Raw genomic sequence first — 18,364 nt, forward strand, 5'->3', positions numbered from 1 at the left:
TCGATGCGGGGGTTGAGAACCCTCGCTCGAACAGGGTCTTTAAAGACCTCAGTGGCATGCTTTATAACCCCTTTAATCATGGGAAGAATGTGAACAGTTTTTTGTGACTGCTCAAAAGTATCGAGGAGAAAATCCTCTTCAAGGGGGTCCGTGTGCATAGTGACACCATGGAATGTTGCTGCCCTATTTATTAGTTGGCCAAACCCCAAATTGTCATCAGGAGGGGAGGGCTTGGAGGGGTAGGTAGTGGGGTCAGGCATGTCAGGCATTGGATAAGACCAGTCATCTACTGGTGCTGTGTCTGGAAATGTAAACGGGTCGTTTGGATCAACAGGATCATTAAATAAATCAGGGTCCGCCCCTCCCCCTAAGTCATCATTATCATCCTGTGGAGGAGGTGAATGATAGGGAGATGGTAAAGGTAAAGGTAAAGGTAAAGGTAAAGGTAAAGGTAAAGGAGAAAGAGAAGGAGGAGGGGGGGGACGGGTTAGGAGGTAATACAGGAGAGGAAGGACGAAGTGGTGAAGTGGCACAGTCCTTTTTCCGTATGGGAGCTGGAGGAGGTGTAATGTCCAGCTTCCGCTTTTTATATGGGACGGCAGTCACATGTCCAGTGTCGGGATTGATGTAGATCCGCTTTTGAGTAGGATCTGGCCGAAAAAGTTAATCTGGTTCCGAAGGTGGTGGCGGCGACGGCCGCTTCGGGTCTTTATGAGCTTTTTTCGGTGTGGACGTAGTTTTCGGTGCCGATGATGTTTTCGGTGCCGAAGGATGTTTCGGGTCCGATGGATTTTTCGGAGCCGATGGGGTTTTCGGTGCCGATGTATGTTTCGGTGCCGATAGCTTCGGTGCCGAGGGACTTTTAGGCATCGATGTTGAAGAACGTTTCGGCGCCGGTGGAGACTTCGGTGCCGAGGAACGTTTCGGTGCCGAAGGAGATTTCGGTCTTGAAGCCTGTTTCGGTGCCGATAGTGGTTTTTTCGGTGCCGAGGGTGTTAAAGGCACAATCAGATGAGGTTTGCTCGAGCCCGAGCCACCTACAGGCTTAGATGTCTTCGGAGCCGGGCCCGAGGGCGGGGCTTCTGAAGAGGATTTTCGGTCGCGACTGAGCCCAGCTGGCGGAGTCTTGACCAATGCTTTTTTGGATGGGGCAGGGGCAGGGGGGGTGGTACTCACACGCTGCCCTGGAGTGATGAGGTCATCGGAATCGTCGGCCTCGGACACGATCTCGAGATCTTCGGTGTCATCTTCGGGAACATCTTGAGCAAAGATGTCCTCCGGTTCTGGAGCTGGTTTGGCCATAATATGGCGTCGAGCTCTTCGGTCCCGGAGGGTCTTCTTCGAACGGAAAGCGGCACAAGCTGGACAGGTGGACTCGTTGTGTTCCGGCGACAGGCAGAGGTTACAAACCTCGTGGTGGTCACTGTGGGGGAACTTCGCTCCACACTGGGGGCATTTTTTGAAGGGTGTCCTGTCCATCAGCCGCTTCCGGAACCGGTCCGAGTTGATTTCGACGTTGATGGAATGAAGATTAAAGAGTTAAATCGATTGCTAGAAGTTTTCTGCTGGAGCGGAAAAAAGTTCATCCGAACCCAATGGCGGAAAAAAACAATCTGACGATGGAGTGGATGCCCATGCGCACTGTTGTCCAGGGGAGGAGTCACCAACCTCGTGACCAAAGCTTCTTCCGAAGACAATAACAACCTGCAATCATCCGAGCCCAACACCAGATGGCGATCTTATCCTCAGTGTGTGATCTGCAGCTCATATGCCTCGAACATATGGCTGTTCAAGGGGTGTGGAACATATCAACTGAAGGTAAGGTTATTTTAACCAACAATCACACCCATAAAATAAAAACTCAGCTCAGGGGAGGGCTGGAGCACAAAACCCGAGACCCACACCTAATTAAATACTAAATTGTCCACGTAAAGCAGGCATGGAACATGATTACTACCCATCTTTGGACTAAAGAAGGAGTTTTATTAAAACAGACAGCAGATCTTCTTAAAAGTAGGGGAACAATATTGGGGCCTAAACACAACCCCATCTCGGTCCATTTTGGATGGAGAATTTCTTTGCTAGGGTCCCCTCAATATCAGTCTCACCCCCAGCTCAATTAACTGTGTGGAGTTCCTACAAAATAATGATATCACAACGTAAGGTTAGAGGAGATTTAAAGACCACCAAGGGTTGACTCCCCTAATTCAAATGACAAACATAGAACCCTAGGTCTATGTGTACAGAAAGCCTCACTGAAAGCCTACCCACCAAAAGGGTGTCCCTTTTATAGGATGGTTTCCCTTATCCACCCTAGGTGGCATGCTTCATTATTTGGAACTTCCTCGTATAATGAGGCCTAGTCACGATACAGGCTACGACCCCCTCACTGAGAGGGTGGAGCAGAGGGATATTTTCTGCTAAGGGAGGTGTTTACTAAATACCCAATTGTAGAGTTATTGGTGGTGAGGGCAGCAGCGCAAATTAATTTGACCTTTGTGACACACAAGCGGGTCTAATAACCCCCACAGTGCCACGCTGTTTTTACCCTGGGCCCCATAATAAGAGTTCTTTAGCAGACCCTGTAGCTAGTTTTAATCACCCTTTTCTCTTTCATTTGCTTTGCTGCCCTCACCACCCCTAACCCTACTCACGCATAATCTTGGTTCAACCCCCTCCACCACTGCTTAGAACGATCCTCCAGCATCCGAAGAGCTATCTATTTGGATACTCAGCACTGCATCATGGTAAGTCTGGAGTCTACCAGCTGGGTGATCTTCTCCTGTAGCCCCAGATTCACTCTCACCTGATGCAGTCGACATTCCTGAACCACAGACCATTCATGCAGTCCACACACTAGGATTGGAATCTGGAAGCAACTGTGGAAAGCCAATTTATGGCTATTCATCTTGCTAAGCTAGAAGTAGCCCCAGGATTGCAACCTGTTCCACATTTTGTGAAGTTTGTTAGAATGGGGTATCAACATCAATAAGTGTTATTTGTCACCTCGAGCTGTAGTGCTGTCACCTACTAATCCGCTCCACCATATTGGTCCAATAACCCTTCAACTTGGTGCATGTCCAGGTCAAGTGGAGAAAGGGTCACAGGTCTTGCGCCACACCTCAGACAAGCCTCAGATCTGTTTGTAAAAATTCTATTGATTCTCTAGAGCGTGAGATAGGTGCAATGTGTATAATGAAAATGAAACAGTTTGAATCTGGTGTTACTGGCCACATCTTGTATCAGTGCACAGGCCACAGTCCATTCACTGTCTGTGAGCTGATCTGGTAGATCAGTATTCCACAGGCTGTGTGACTTAACTAGCTTATACTTTTAGTCCATTTTCATTTAACACTGCATACAAGTAAGAGATCTATTCCTACCTCAGGCGTGATCCTGCATCCAGGGCCGGCTCTAGTGCGGTGCAACCGGTGCCACCGCACCGGGTGCTGACCCCCCCTTTTGTACCGCTTTGTTCGCCATAAGTTGGCAGGGTATGCTCAGACGTGAGTCCCTTGATCACTTTGCCACTGGATTCAAGCAAGTCTGGCTGGAAACGGCTGAAATGCCAGAAACCGGTCCTAGGAAGCTTGTTTCCGGTCCAGGGAAGGCATGGCTTGGCAGTTCGGGCTGGACTGTTCCCATGAGGCACAGGGTCAGACTGATTTGCATATGGCCATGTCTGAACTGGGGTGTCAGAGTGGGCTAAAGAACGGTGATGGATCAAACCCAGATCTGTTGACTGGGTGTGAGTGTTTGATTGGTTCTGATGCTCCGTCCATCACCACCCCCTTTTGTACCGCTTTGTTCACCATAAGTTGGCAGGGTATGCTCAGACATGAGTCCCTTGCTCACTTTGCCACTGGATTCAAGCAAGTCTGGCTGAAGACGGCTGAAATGCCAGAAACCGGTCCTAGGAAGCTTGTTTCCGGTCCAGGGAAGGCATGGCTTGGCAGTTCAGGCTGGACTGTTCCCATGAGGCACAGGGTCAGACTGATTTGCATATGGCCATGTCTGAACTGGGGTGGCAGAGTGGGCTAAAGAACGGTGATGGATCAAACCCAGATCTGTTGACTGGGTGTGAGTGTTTGATTGGTTCTGATGCTCCGTCCATCACCACCCCCTTTTGTACCGCTTTGTTCGCCATAAGTTGGCAGGGTATGCTCAGACGTGAGTCCCTTGCTCACTTTGCCACTGGATTCAAGCAAGTCTGGCTGAAGACGGCTGAAATGCCAGAAACTGGTCCTAGGAAGCTTGTTTCCGGTCCAGGGAAGGCATGGCTTGGCAGTTCGGGCTGGACTGTTCCCATGAGGCACAGGGTCAGACTGATTTGCATATGGCCATGTCTGAACTGGGGTGGCAGAGTGGGCTAAAGAACGGCGATGGATCAAACCCAGATCTGTTGACTGGGTGTGAGTGTTTGATTGGTTCTGATGCTCCGTCCATCACCACCGTCTTTTGTACCGCTTTGTTCGCCATAAGTTGGCAGGGTATGCTCAGACGTGAGTCCCTTGCTCACTTTGCCACTGGATTCAAGCAAGTCTGGCTGAAGACGGCTGAAATGCCAGAAACCGGTCCTAGAAAGTTTGTTTCCGGTCCAGGGAAGGCATGGCTTGGCAGTTCGGGCTGGACTGTTCCCATGATGCACAGGGTCAGACTGATTTGCATATGGCCATGTCTGAACTGGGTTGGCAGAGTGGGCTAAAGAACGGTGATGGATCAAACCCAGATCTATTGACTGGGTGTGAGTGTTTGATTGGTTCTGATGCTCCATCCATCACCACCCCCTTTTGTACCGCTTTGTTCGCCATAAGTTGGCAGGGTATGCTCAGACGTGAGTCCCTTGCTCACTTTGCCACTGGATTCAAGCAAGTCTGGCTGAAGACGGCTGAAATGTCAGAAACCGGTCCTAGGAAGCTTGTTTCCGGTCCAGGGAAGGCATGGCTTGGCAGTTCGGCTGGACTGTTCCCATGAGGCACAGGGTCAGACTGATTTGCATATGGCCATGTCTGAACTGGGGTGGCAGAGTGGGCTAAAGAACGGTGATGGATCAAACCCAGATCTGTTGACTGGGTGTGAGTGTTTGATTGGTTCTGATGCTCCGTCCATCACCACCCCCTTTTGTACCGCTTTGTTCGCCATAAGTTGGCAGGGTATGCTCAGACATGAGTCCCTTGCTCACTTTGCCACTGGATTCAAGCAAGTCTGGCTGAAGACGGCTGAAATGCCAGAAACCGGTCCTAGGAAGCTTGTTTCCGGTCCAGGGAAGGCATGGCTTGGCAGTTCAGGCTGGACTGTTCCCATGAGGCACAGGGTCAGACTGATTTGCATATGGCCATGTCTGAACTGGGGTGGCAGAGTGGGCTAAAGAACGGTGATGGATCAAACCCAGATCTGTTGACTGGGTGTGAGTGTTTGATTGGTTCTGATGCTCCGTCCATCACCACCCCCTTTTGTACCGCTTTGTTCGCCATAAGTTGGCAGGGTATGCTCAGACGTGAGTCCCTTGCTCACTTTGCCACTGGATTCAAGCAAGTCTGGCTGAAGACGGCTGAAATGCCAGAAACTGGTCCTAGGAAGCTTGTTTCCGGTCCAGGGAAGGCATGGCTTGGCAGTTCGGGCTGGACTGTTCCCATGAGGCACAGGGTCAGACTGATTTGCATATGGCCATGTCTGAACTGGGGTGGCAGAGTGGGCTAAAGAACGGCGATGGATCAAACCCAGATCTGTTGACTGGGTGTGAGTGTTTGATTGGTTCTGATGCTCCGTCCATCACCACCGTCTTTTGTACCGCTTTGTTCGCCATAAGTTGGCAGGGTATGCTCAGACGTGAGTCCCTTGCTCACTTTGCCACTGGATTCAAGCAAGTCTGGCTGAAGACGGCTGAAATGCCAGAAACCGGTCCTAGAAAGTTTGTTTCCGGTCCAGGGAAGGCATGGCTTGGCAGTTCGGGCTGGACTGTTCCCATGATGCACAGGGTCAGACTGATTTGCATATGGCCATGTCTGAACTGGGTTGGCAGAGTGGGCTAAAGAACGGTGATGGATCAAACCCAGATCTATTGACTGGGTGTGAGTGTTTGATTGGTTCTGATGCTCCATCCATCACCACCCCCTTTTGTACCGCTTTGTTCGCCATAAGTTGGCAGGGTATGCTCAGACGTGAGTCCCTTGCTCACTTTGCCACTGGATTCAAGCAAGTCTGGCTGAAGACGGCTGAAATGTCAGAAACCGGTCCTAGGAAGCTTGTTTCCGGTCCAGGGAAGGCATGGCTTGGCAGTTCGGGCTGGACTGTTCCCATGAGGCACAGGGTCAGACTGATTTGCATATGGCCATGTCTGAACTGGGGTGGCAGAGTGGGCTAAAGAACGGTGATGGATCAAACCCAGATCTGTTGACTGGGTGTGAGTGTTTGATTGGTTCTGATGCTCCGTCCATCACCACCCCCTTTTGTACCGCTTTGTTCGCCATAAGTTGGCAGGGTATGCTCAGACGTGAGTCCCTTGCTCACTTTGCCACTGGATTCAAGCAAGTCTGGCTGAAGACGGCTGAAATGCCAGAAACCGGTCCGAGGAAGCTTGTTTCCGGTCCAGGGAAGGCATGGCTTGGCAGTTCGGCTGGACTGTTCCCATGAGGCACAGGGTCAGACTGATTTGCATATGGCCATGTCTGAACTGGGGTGGCAGAGTGAGCTAAAGAACAGTGATGGATCAAACCCAGATCTGTTGACTGGGTGTGAGTGTTTGATTGGTTCTGATGCTCCGTCCATCACCACCCCCTTTTTTACCGAATCTTCAAGGGGTGCCATCCTTGGAAGTATTTTATAGCTTTTAAAAGCACCTGCTGCTGCATTGCTGGCCTCCGGCAATTCTCATACAGCAATAAAAATGTCAAGATAACTACGGTGACTAATGTTCTTCCTGGAGAGAGAAGGAGTTTTGTCTAGTGGAAGTTTTAACTCATTGTATGGTAGCACAGAGGGTTTATATGCCTGCTGCCAAGAATGTGTACCATGCAGATCAGAAAGTGCATATATTTTAAATCAGTCAGTGCTTTTGTCAGAGAGATCCTTGTGTTACTGGCTGTGTAGATGTTAAAATCCTAACATGGAACAGTGAGCTAATAACTGTCAAAGAGCTGCATGCAAACTGCAAGATATAGATTAGAGCATTATAATTTTTCCTCTGTCTTTCATTATTCTAATGTTTCAAAAAGGGTTAATTTTGGTGAGAATAAAAAATCCCTATTATTAAATGTAACCCCAAACCATGGGGTTATGTTTTCAATTCTGAGTCTGTGCTTCTCCAGACCAAGCACTCTTAAACTAAAATGTCTACCAGTATGGATGTCATGTGACTCCTACACCTTGTAGTCTTCTGGCTTATGTAACATTTCCTATACACTGATTTACACACCTATGATTGATTTTCTCTGTGTTGTGTGTGTGTGATGTAAAGTGTTCTGACACCCTACACTGGTATAGGAGGTGCTATACAACTAATTAAATACATGTGCGAGAGTGTGATTATGGAGACTTGAGGCGACCCTGTGAAAGGGTGGTAGTGAGGGAGTCTGTGGGGGGCGCCAACAAACATTGTCGCACAGGGCGCCACCAGTGGTAAAGCCGGCCCTGCCTGCATCTAGTATCAGCTCCAATGTATACAACTCTGCGGTTCAGAGGGGGAGTAAGTTCAGATCTCTTGCGCTTTTCTGGACACTTTCCCAAACTGTGAAAACTGCCTCGGCCCTTACTGGAATGTCTGCCGTGCCTCTTCAAAAGTAATGAATGTACCATATTGGTGCAAGGCTCCTAATATCCAACGCCCCCCTTCAAGCCCCTGTCCTAAACCCTATACTCATTGCATTTTGCATCTGTTGGGTGGGTGTAAGCTACCACAAATTCAGTAACTTGGCATAGGGCGGGCATCACAGGACCTGCTTAATGGCCTCTTCCCAAACGCCCATGACCTGCCATTCTATGAATAGACATTTCATCACCCCAAGGGAGCTGCTAATAAGATACTTAGGGGTATATTCCCTTCCACTGTGCCTTCCAGTAACTTTGTTCCTTATTGTACCCCTCAGCACACCACAGTGCTTCCTATTGGTAGTCCAGCAATGTAATACAGTTGTAAATCTGGCAGTCCCAAACCATCCGATTGCCTATCCATTTTCAGGCTCTCGAGGCTGACCCTTCTTCTCCTGCCAGCCCACACTAAGAAAATCAGGAGGCTATTTAGCTCCAGGACGGTCGACTGAGATATCATGCACATAGAATTTGGCATGATATATAGGCAACATCAAATTTCGGGGCAGCTTATTGCCCCAAACCAGTGGCGACAGCCATTCTTTATTTCTACATTTGCATCTATTCTTTTAACTTAATGTTCTTTTCATCCTTTTGTAATCCATTATCATCTCTCTTTTTATAAACGTTCATGTCCTCCTGCAAGGTAGTGCAATTTTCCAAGTTTCTCATGTTATGGTGGGCCATCCGAACCTCTCTCCAAAAACACGTACTGAAGCAAAGTTCATCAAGAGCAGTTTATTGTAACCCAATGCATTTCAGACCCCACGGGTTCTTCGTCAGGGGTAACTGTAAATAACAATCAGACATACTTTAAAACCAAATACATCACCTCCTGGTCATATACTTTAACTGTGAATTACGCAATTTATTTGGCCCAACAATCACCGACATATTATCAAATGTTTTACAATGGATGACCCTCTCCTTTTATGAGGCAAAGCTCTCACCTCTTTCTCCTGCCTCCCCACTAACTCTGATTTACTACGTTACTCAATCGTTCATTTCCTCCCGCCTTTCAAAACTAAACATCACCTAATCCTTTGAAACCTCCTTCCTGCATTCCCTCTTATCCCTAACTCCATTTACCCCTCTTCAATGCTATTCACCACCGCATCGTCCCCATTCTGCCAACTAAACACGCATATGTTCATTTACCTCCTTCCCTGAATTCTCAACCCGTCACACTTAACTATCAGTACCCCCTCGCCTACCTGCTGTAACAAAATCATCTTCCTTTCTCTTACAGCGAAGGTTTCGCCCTCTTCAAAAACACCCACATTTAAACATATTTGTGCTGTTAACTCCTTCCTAAAATCCTCACCCCAACTCACTTAACTGTTGTTTTCCCCTCACATACCTGCTAAAACATAATCATCCTCGTCCCTCGTACAGTGTGTTTAACTTTCTCCAATGCCACCCGTATTTCAACGGATCTTCCACCCTCATTTCCTGTTCTCTCCCCCTTCTCCCACTTCCTCCGTTCCACCTGTGCCTCCCATGCCACCCTAAAACACTTCAACTCCCATAATGCATTGTAATATGCCATATGCAGTTGTAAGACGTTCTGTTGGACAAATGTTGTGCGTTTTTAAAAAAGGTTGTACTTTCAATTTACTGCTTATACATCGAATCATAAAAATTTTTGATGATATATAGGCATCTTGGCAAGAGTACCATTTTAATAAGTGTAATCCTCCCCATAACCAACACTGGTCATGTGTTCCAAACCTTTATAGGCTCCCTAAGCACCCTACCCATATTATATGTATACTGATCTTCTGGGGTATGTGTGACCTGAATGCCCAAGTATCGAAACTTACTATGGGTGTCTCCCATAGTAAGGCTACCTCAGGGAGGCTCGTCAAGAAAATCAGGCAAGGAGAAAAAGCATAGTTTTAGGTCTATTGATACAGAGTCCCAAGGTGGTGCCATATTTATCCAGTGCTTGTGACAGGAGAGGCACCGACATTTGTTTGTGCATACATTGAAATAATCTGTGCACTGTTAAGAAATCCGTATCCTCCATCCCATTGATTCATTCCATAGGTATATCACCAATGACCCAATTGCCAAGAAAAAGAGAATGGGAGATAGGTGGCAACCCTTTCTTGTGTCTCTCTCTTTGTCCCATTTCTCCGATTTACCTGTGTCACTGATTTAGAGCAAGAGTTTTACCCATCCCAAGTACTCCAGTCCCAATCCCATTCGTCCAAACACTGTCTATAAATATCCCCAATTAAGGGTATTTAATGTCTTCTCATTATCCAGCGCAATTTGGGCGCCTTCCATCTCCTCACCTTGGATTATATACATAACATGGGAGAGTCTCCACAGATTCATGTGGGTTCCTCTTCCTGGCATAAACCCACACCAGTGTTCACTAATCAATTGTGTTACCACTTGTCGTAAGAGTGTCATCAGCACCAGAGCCTTTGACAGTGCCTTCGCCTCCACATTCATCGACAGGGCCATATAAGATCCCAACTCTATTGGGTCCTTACCCGCTTTTGTTAGCATGGTTATTATTGCTTCTCTTAGGGGTGGCAGAAGTATGCTGACATTCAAGGCTTCATTTACCATTGCAAGAAGTCAGCAGCAAATTGAGCCGTGTAAGTTTGATAACACTCCGATACTAAGCCATTCCAAACGGGGCCTTGGATCATGGACAACCCTTAATAGCTTCTATCAATTCCTCCCCCTGCAATTCAGCTACCAACTCAGCATACTGCTAACCATTAAGCTTAGGAATAATCACTAGATTAAGGAAGTCGCATACCTGTGCCACAGTTCGGGTCACAGGTTCCTTACATAACACCAACAGGTGTGCACACAGCGTCTTTTTAATGCTGAGCTGTGTTGATACAACATGTCATCCAATATAGCCATGGCAGTATCAGGGAAGAGGGCTTTTTCCCTCTTTAGGAGCAATGCTAGGATTTGGCCCATTTTATTACCTTCTCTGTGGAGTTTATGTCTATAATCAACTGTCAAGTAAACCGATCCACCCTATCCCAAATGTTGTCCTGCTCTATGCCTAATGGCAGTCTTTTTGGCTCCTCCCTCGACCTGGTTTAGTGCAAGGCCCTGTAACTGTATCAGCTCGTCCTCACTGCCCCGTAGCTCTGTCTCAACATGTAACATACATTTTTGTGAGACAGTTCTCCCTCGTTACTACTAAAAGGGTCCCATGTGTTCGGATGGTGGTCCAAATATTTCAAGGAAGTTTGACAGAACTTCCCACAGTTCTGATTAGAAGACATTGTCCCATAGAACCTCTGGTCATAGCTTCCATAGGGGGATACCAGGTGTTTACCCTACTAATATCATATTATATCAACAATGGGAAATGGTTGGATGAAAACAGAACTAGATATCTCATAGCGCCAATCATATCTGCGTGTGTTAAAGTAATTAGTAATCGGTCCAGTCGATCGATATGTATCATAGACCAGAGTATGACAGATTCATCTGCAAGGTTAAGTACATCTGTCTGATAAGGAAGTAATATCTAGGGACAAATAAATCAGAGCACTTGACAGAATATGTACAGCAACATTTACAGACAATACACTAGGAAATGAATATAAACAATGGAGATACATGGTAATAATATGTAAACAATATGTAGACCGATTAGAGTAGACGGGTGATATAGTGTAGAGGTAGCGATGGAAGGTTATTTAAAAAGTTTTAGGAGTGCACAGTTATTTTCAGAGGTAGAATTGTTCAGGCTTTTTGCTGGTTTCTGGGGAAAGATCATTGGGGAATTCAGTTGTTTTAGGAGGGTGGGTTCAGGTATTTGGAGAGAAGTTTTTTCTGAAGTGTAGGAATGATTGATTGTCACGTGAATCCTGTGACAGGGCATTCCAAATTCTAGGTGCATTCCCAGAGAGAGAACATGTGAATGATCAATGTGAAGACATTATCTCATCAAATGTTTAATTAATAATTAAATAAAATATATGAATTTAGATTATATTAATTTAATGTATAACTATTATTCAAAATATCCTCAAATTGAGTGATTTGCAGGAGCATATCCTATTTACTACTGGGCAACATTCATCAAATAGTGACAATACAATGAATAGTGGATCAACTAAAAAAATATATTAAATATGTTACAGTTAGGTCAAAGAGATCATTAAATGTAGTAAGTTCCATTATATATGCCTAGTAGTCTTGTCCAGCTCGGTTTCTAAAATAGGAGATTAGTGAAAATCATAAATCCTTTCTTTCATGACGCACATTCCGTACTCACAGTACTATCTTACTTAGTCTCATAAATGCACATGCAATTCCTCATCTTGGTTGTGTCCAAGTGGATCCGAATTCCCAGGGACCACCACCTTCCCGGGAGCAGAGTAAGCGCTGTTATTCCTCTTTTATTTTAATATCCCTCAAGACCGTCATTGCCCCGGGGACAATAGTGAACCCCACGACACATCTTTTTATTTTAATCTATGCGGGGACCGCCACCATCCAGGGGAGAGCAAGGTTGCCATCATCCTCTCTTTTAACAACTACCCAGGGACTGCAGCTGCACAGGGAAAATGTGAGGTCCACCGCACTCACAAAACTGCCCCCAGAGAGGCCGAGAACACCAGGAGCACAGCCAGCCACCTCCCTCTCCCCTGTGCCTGGAGGGATTAGGATGCAGTAGAATTAAGACTCCCGCCCAGCTGTGTGTGTACAAGAAAATCGACCAGTGATGTTATGGTTTGGTTAGGTAATAAGATCCTAATGTATGTTAGAAAAAAAACATACAAATTCACTAGAAAAAAAGCAAAGGTCAAAGTAATGTTACAGTTAGGTGTTGAAATGAGACCAGAACTTACATAAAAAACCTAAAAGACGCTGAAATAGCCAGTCATAGTTCATTGAATTAACTATAACTTGAGCCCCTGTCAAGCACTGCTTCCGGCCTCTGATATTAAATCACTTGATGACATGTTAAATGACATGACTGATGAAATTCACGTTGGCATCTCAAATAACATAATTGATGACATCACAGATTACATAATCCTATTATTCACATCACTCCATAAATCATAACACCATTCTAAAAATTAAAATTGGAAGTGAAGGGTCTATGGTGATATACAGCATAAAATTACAGTGTGTGCATGTGTAGGTGTATTGAATTGACATGCACTGCAATCTGGCATCAAGTGTTATATGGTGCATGGTTTACCTAACAGTAAAGATTTCAGTGCAAACTGTACTGCTTGTTAAACAAAGGAAAGGCTGGGTGCACCTGGTGTGAGCTGCAGGTTTCAAAGTAGATTCTTGTTTAAAGAGAAAGCCTGTTCCCAAAAAACTGTTAGAATGGCTAAAGTTTTTGTTCACAATAGATTATACACCTGGGTATGACTGGGCATATGCAGATGTTCAATAGCTGTCACATAGTCTATAGACAAATTTTAAGAAAAGTGGAGATTTGTAAGATGCAGATGTTTAGTTGCTGAAGTTCCCAGATGACCTTTAAGCCACTGCACATTACTGAAGAATTTACAATGTTGGGGTGACCCACTTGTAGATGCTTTATGTTACAGTGTGGTTGAACGCAAGGCTCTATAGTTGTATGTCTTACTGCTCATCTCAGGCATGTTTGTAGTGTATTTTACTAAATAATTGAGAGGTGTCCATTGGGGATAGCTGAACGAGCCTTAGCAGTGGCTAATGCAAACCTGTGAATCTCTTGAGTCGAAATTGTGGGTCAGGTGAGGTGTTTAAGAAGATGATCCCATTAAGGGTAATAGACAAACACTTTTTTGTGGGTTTTCAATATTTATAAAGTGTCTGGCCCCAGTGGAATCTATAGAGTCAATTTCTTGGTTAGGTGGGTGGATAAAAGTTAAAAGAAGGTGACATCCACCAAATGTGGGTGAGGTGAGAGATAGGCGCGTCCTGCAAGTTGACAAAGGTTATGCTCATCATTGGTTGATTGTTTATAGGAGATTGGCACAGGTGTATCTTGTCGAGTTACTCCCAGTCGACAAAGTCTAAAGCATGCTGATTGGATGATATAATTTGAGATGCCATCAGTGATGTGAATAATGATGTAATTTTGCATGTCATGAGTAACGAAATAGCTGAAGCCGTAAGCCGTGCATGACAGAGGTGGAAGTTATAATCAATTCACTGAGCTATGACTGGCGAATCTCAGTGGTTTTTAGGTGTTTAAACATAAGTTAGGTCTCAGTTCAACACTTAACTACCATGGCACTTTATCCTTTGTGTTTCTGAGTGAAAACAAATACATATATATTTTTGACATCATTTTATATGGCCTGCAATTTCTCTGTCTTGGTTAATTTCTATGGGAGTGTGTTGCAGTGGTGAGAGGCCATGCATAGGTTTGTGGTTAGCATTTTGGAGTGTGTGAGTAGTACTAGTACAGCTTGTGAATAGTACCCTTAAATTTCGAGCACTGTTCCCGGTGTATCCGTGAACCTACTCTGGTCATGAGTTGAGTGAATTCCTTGTGAATTCAAGTTTCCATGGAACTTATGCACAGCATGGGTGCAAATGTAAACAGTGCGTTATTAGCCTGCAGATTTTTCACTACAAAAATTAAAACAGGTCTGCTGATATGTTGCTTCCCACAGGGACCATTGAGCATAATCAGAGCATGTTATGTGTGTTAAATACAGATGTTTTTAGAAAATAAGTATTTATTTTCGTAAAAGCATTTAGGGAATCAAGACCCAGTCAATATGTTTAGTAGGTGTTGACCAGAGAACGAAAGTCCCTTTACCCTCAGTACATGGGAAACCCCAAGTGAAAGGATCATACTTGCACATGACCAAAATGTACATATGAAATCTAAAATATCCTTTTTTCTGTATTGTTAATTACTTGGGCACCCTTCCCCAACGCGTGGGCTTTAGCAAATCCACAAAGGCTGCAATAAAAGAATCTGCCAACTTTGTGCATTCAGTTGGAGAGGTGTTTTCAAAACAAAAGTAATGGGCAGTTGTGCACAATTATTGCAGCCCTCCATAAAACCTGCCTTTTTTCATTAAAAGTGGAGATATATGCAAATTCACTGTGTATTTGTACGCTTGAGGATATGTCTTAATAGAGAGATGCTGGCATGTACACTGCCTCTCTGCTGTAATTACACGTTTACCTGTACCAGGGTCATCTGGGAACCAAGTGCTAAGAGAATCTTCTCAGTCTTGGTGGGGTAGGGATTATCCCGATGTTTGTACAGCCACTGTTTCAGGGGACGTGCCATGTCCTGAAGGGCCTGGCGCTTGTGCCTCACCTTCCCGCCGTTCCCACGAGAACTGCACAAAAATAAACAGGGAGACCAGCTTTCATTACACACGATTATACACACTGCTTTCCCAGAGACATGCCATGAATAGCTACGAAGCAAGGAAACGTTAGCAGTGTATATATTTACATTCATTTTATTGATCTGTTGAATTAATCCACTGAACATATGGATATTGGGGAATTTTTAAGAAAATAATTGTAAACATTTTAAAGGCCACATGTAATAAAAACAAAATTGGTCATAAATTTTACACCAACTTTTTGCAAATTGAATAGTCTTTTGTGAGCTAGCCCAGGAACTAATAGGTCAGACCATAAAATATGAAATCACCAGTAGCGGCTCGTGGAGGGAGTTCGGTGAGGCAGTGAGGCGGGGGAGGGGCAGGGTGGGGAAATGTAAATACCGGAATATGGATGAACGGAGGTAAGTACACATTTAAATTAATAAAACAAATTCCTTTGCGTGCGCTGCATCGCATTTTGCGATGCAGCGCACGCAACGAAATACCGCGACATCACAGGCCAAACAGCTCAAGACATGCTCCATATTCCTTGCCACAACTCCTCCAAGTGCTAGGGCTGGGTCTGAAAGCCTCCTGACCAACCTAAGGCCATCAGTAGATGCCTTCACATTACAAAGTCTAGTGTCTACTAGAAATGCCTCCCTAAATGGCAGGGTCAAAGCAGCTCTAAGTGGATTGTGATCGCTGAATTCAGAATTAATGATGGTACCATAAATGAGTAAATCTGCTACAGTATGGGAAATAAAGATATGGTCAATGACTGATGCACTGGACCGACCCTGAAAGTTGGGTAGCCGCAGGTCACTCGTACCAGCAGCATCCAGTACGTTATGCAAATCAGCTGCTGACAAAGAAACCCTTAACTCTTTACTCTCTGATCTGGCCCTCCACCTACTCGTATCCCCTCCACTTGACCCAGGTTTGGCAATTTTGCAATAAATTCTACTGCCAGACGCAAATGCAGTTGCGACCCTTGCTGGAAGCCGTCTTCACCCTAGAGTTAATAAACTCAATTAAAACAGGAAATCTCAAACTAGTGGCACTTACAAATTCATTATTATAAAAATGTACAAAATGTAAAGTCAAAGGCCACTTTAAGACAACCACGTGAAAGTCAGAACTAACGCCATTTACAGCTTCTGTATGGCTTCCCAACTCAATCCACACTCAGACCTCCGGGCGGGTTGGAGTGGCAGGGGCGCTCAAACACAGGAACCCATCCAGGGCAGTAATGTTTCTTGAATAGATTAATATTAAAGTTTTTCTCAAATGCTTGCCAGGTCAAGAGGTTTATCTCGTTATGGATGCCAGCAATGTTCCGACTCAATATGCTCAAGGAAAGTTTATTTCGGGGCGGGGACCAGTAAACCTGCGCTCGGTTGTGTGCACCTGCAGTCTGACATCGGGCCGAATGAATCAGTAATCCCAGTATTTAAATGAAACAGGGCTGGTTCAGCCGCCCATTCAGCAGAAACAGGAATCCTCGCTCGAGACCTGGGCACACCCAGAGTCAATTAATATTGTTAAGGCCTGAGAGAGGTGCATACCTCTTAGCCAACATGCTCTGACTCGGTTGGAAAGAATAATTGGTGGAGGGTGCGTGCAATAGCTGACTAAAAGGTTTATAAAAATTACCTAGAGGCAGGGCAGAAATACTTATGGGGGCAAATGACCTCTCCCCTCTGTACCTTTATAACCTTCTCGCTATACATTCCAAAATGAACAACTTTAAAAATATTTTTTTTTTTCTTAAAGCAGCGGTACCCCTTAAAGGAACCATTGCGAATCAGTTAAAATCCCAACATGTGGGTTGGCAACTTATCAATCGCTTGCTATTGCAATGGGGTGGTAAACCATCGACACATTCCTTACTGAACTGTAAATAGGAGGAGGATGGTTTACAAACCCCCTCCTCTTTGTGATTCCAAAAAGATCATGAGTTGAAAACAATTTTACGAATCGTAAAAGGGCTTTCCACAAAAAAAGCCCTTTTGCTGTTGCAAAGCCAATGGTTTGCAAATCACAGGGTTCGCGATCACAAGAAGGTATTATTCACGGGGCCCCAAGTTCTATAACCACTTTTTTCTCTGATAACTTTCTCAACAACAAACTCCAGCTCTCCTCACTATTACCTACTTAGCATGTTTTTACCCTTCTTGTCCCTGCTCTTGCTCCTCACTCTTAGTGGCACCTCTTTTACTGCCATTTTGATTCTTGTACTATTAGCTATCCAATTATTTGTTCATCCAATCCTGTTTTCCACTCCCCTCATTTCTCTTTTTTCGCTTACCCTCAACATTTAAAAATTCCCGAAGGGGCGAAGCTCGGTGGCAAACAACATGGCTGCTTCTGTTTAGAGCTCTAAAAGCGGAATGTGTCCAAATGTTTGTCCCCCTGTCGCAGTGTTGTGGATACATCACATGCAGCTTATCCCTGCTAGAGGATGTTCAGAAGCCCAGTGCTCACCAGAATGTTTGGCTCGGTGGCCACATCAAGGAAAATGAAGGAGGCTTTGCTCGTCAGCCCAAAATCAAGATAGCATGCTTAAAATTGGAATCACATTCTAGAAGCTGGCATGATTAGTGGGGCCAGGCGTCGCTTACCCTGTGGATCCACGGAGACAGCTAGTGTAAGAAGTGGAACGATCTCTTGGACGTATTGTGTGCATTGATGGTCGCACACAGGCATGCTGATTGGTGCCCGGTGGGAAACTGTCCTTAGTGAGTGGGTGCTGTGGGGTGGAGAGCCTGGAGATAGCAGGGCAATTGGGAGATTCGTTTACACCACTGCCATATGACAGTGGAGTAGGCTGAAGATACAAGATTTTTGGGAAGGTGCAGAACAGGGGAAACATGACTTCTTTCAAACAAGGAGACATCTCCTGGATATCTCCTGGGGGCTTTAGACACCAAGTAAAAGAAACTTGACAAGATGGACAAATTAGCTACTGCAATGGAGGTGGAAACTAGCACGATGAAGCACAATTTCTCAATATGGCGGCACCTATGAAAATGTGGGACAGAGACTATTATATTTAGACATTAGAGTGGGCACTCTTGATTCTCAGTGAGGTGTCAAATAGGGACTCCCATGCATCCACCCATATATTTTGACGCTAAAGTCAGTAAACCTGGGTTTTCGCCAAAATGGAGCGTGTACTCGACCTTGGCATAATGAGGAGAAATATCTTTATTTCTTTGTTACTTCCTCTTTGCATGGGTGCTGCATACTGTCTATGTTGG

At 45.2% G+C, this 18,364-nt stretch overlaps 1 protein-coding gene across 2 annotated transcripts in view; it reads right to left on the reverse strand.

Annotated features, from left to right (window-relative positions):
• The window catches only part of MKX (mohawk homeobox), a 239,742-nt gene that overhangs the window by 191,385 nt on the left and 29,993 nt on the right, over positions 1-18,364 (reverse strand). For both annotated transcript variants that reach the window (XM_085631768.1, XM_085631769.1), the window contains exon 3: positions 14,948-15,107. In XM_085631768.1, the coding sequence (XP_085487894.1) occupies positions 14,948-15,107 (160 nt within the window). The remainder of the gene's footprint in view (positions 1-14,947; positions 15,108-18,364) is intronic.

Source organism: Triturus cristatus, chromosome 10, assembly GCF_964204655.1.
Source record: "Triturus cristatus chromosome 10, aTriCri1.1, whole genome shotgun sequence".
Taxonomy (NCBI): Eukaryota; Metazoa; Chordata; class Amphibia; order Caudata; family Salamandridae; genus Triturus; species Triturus cristatus.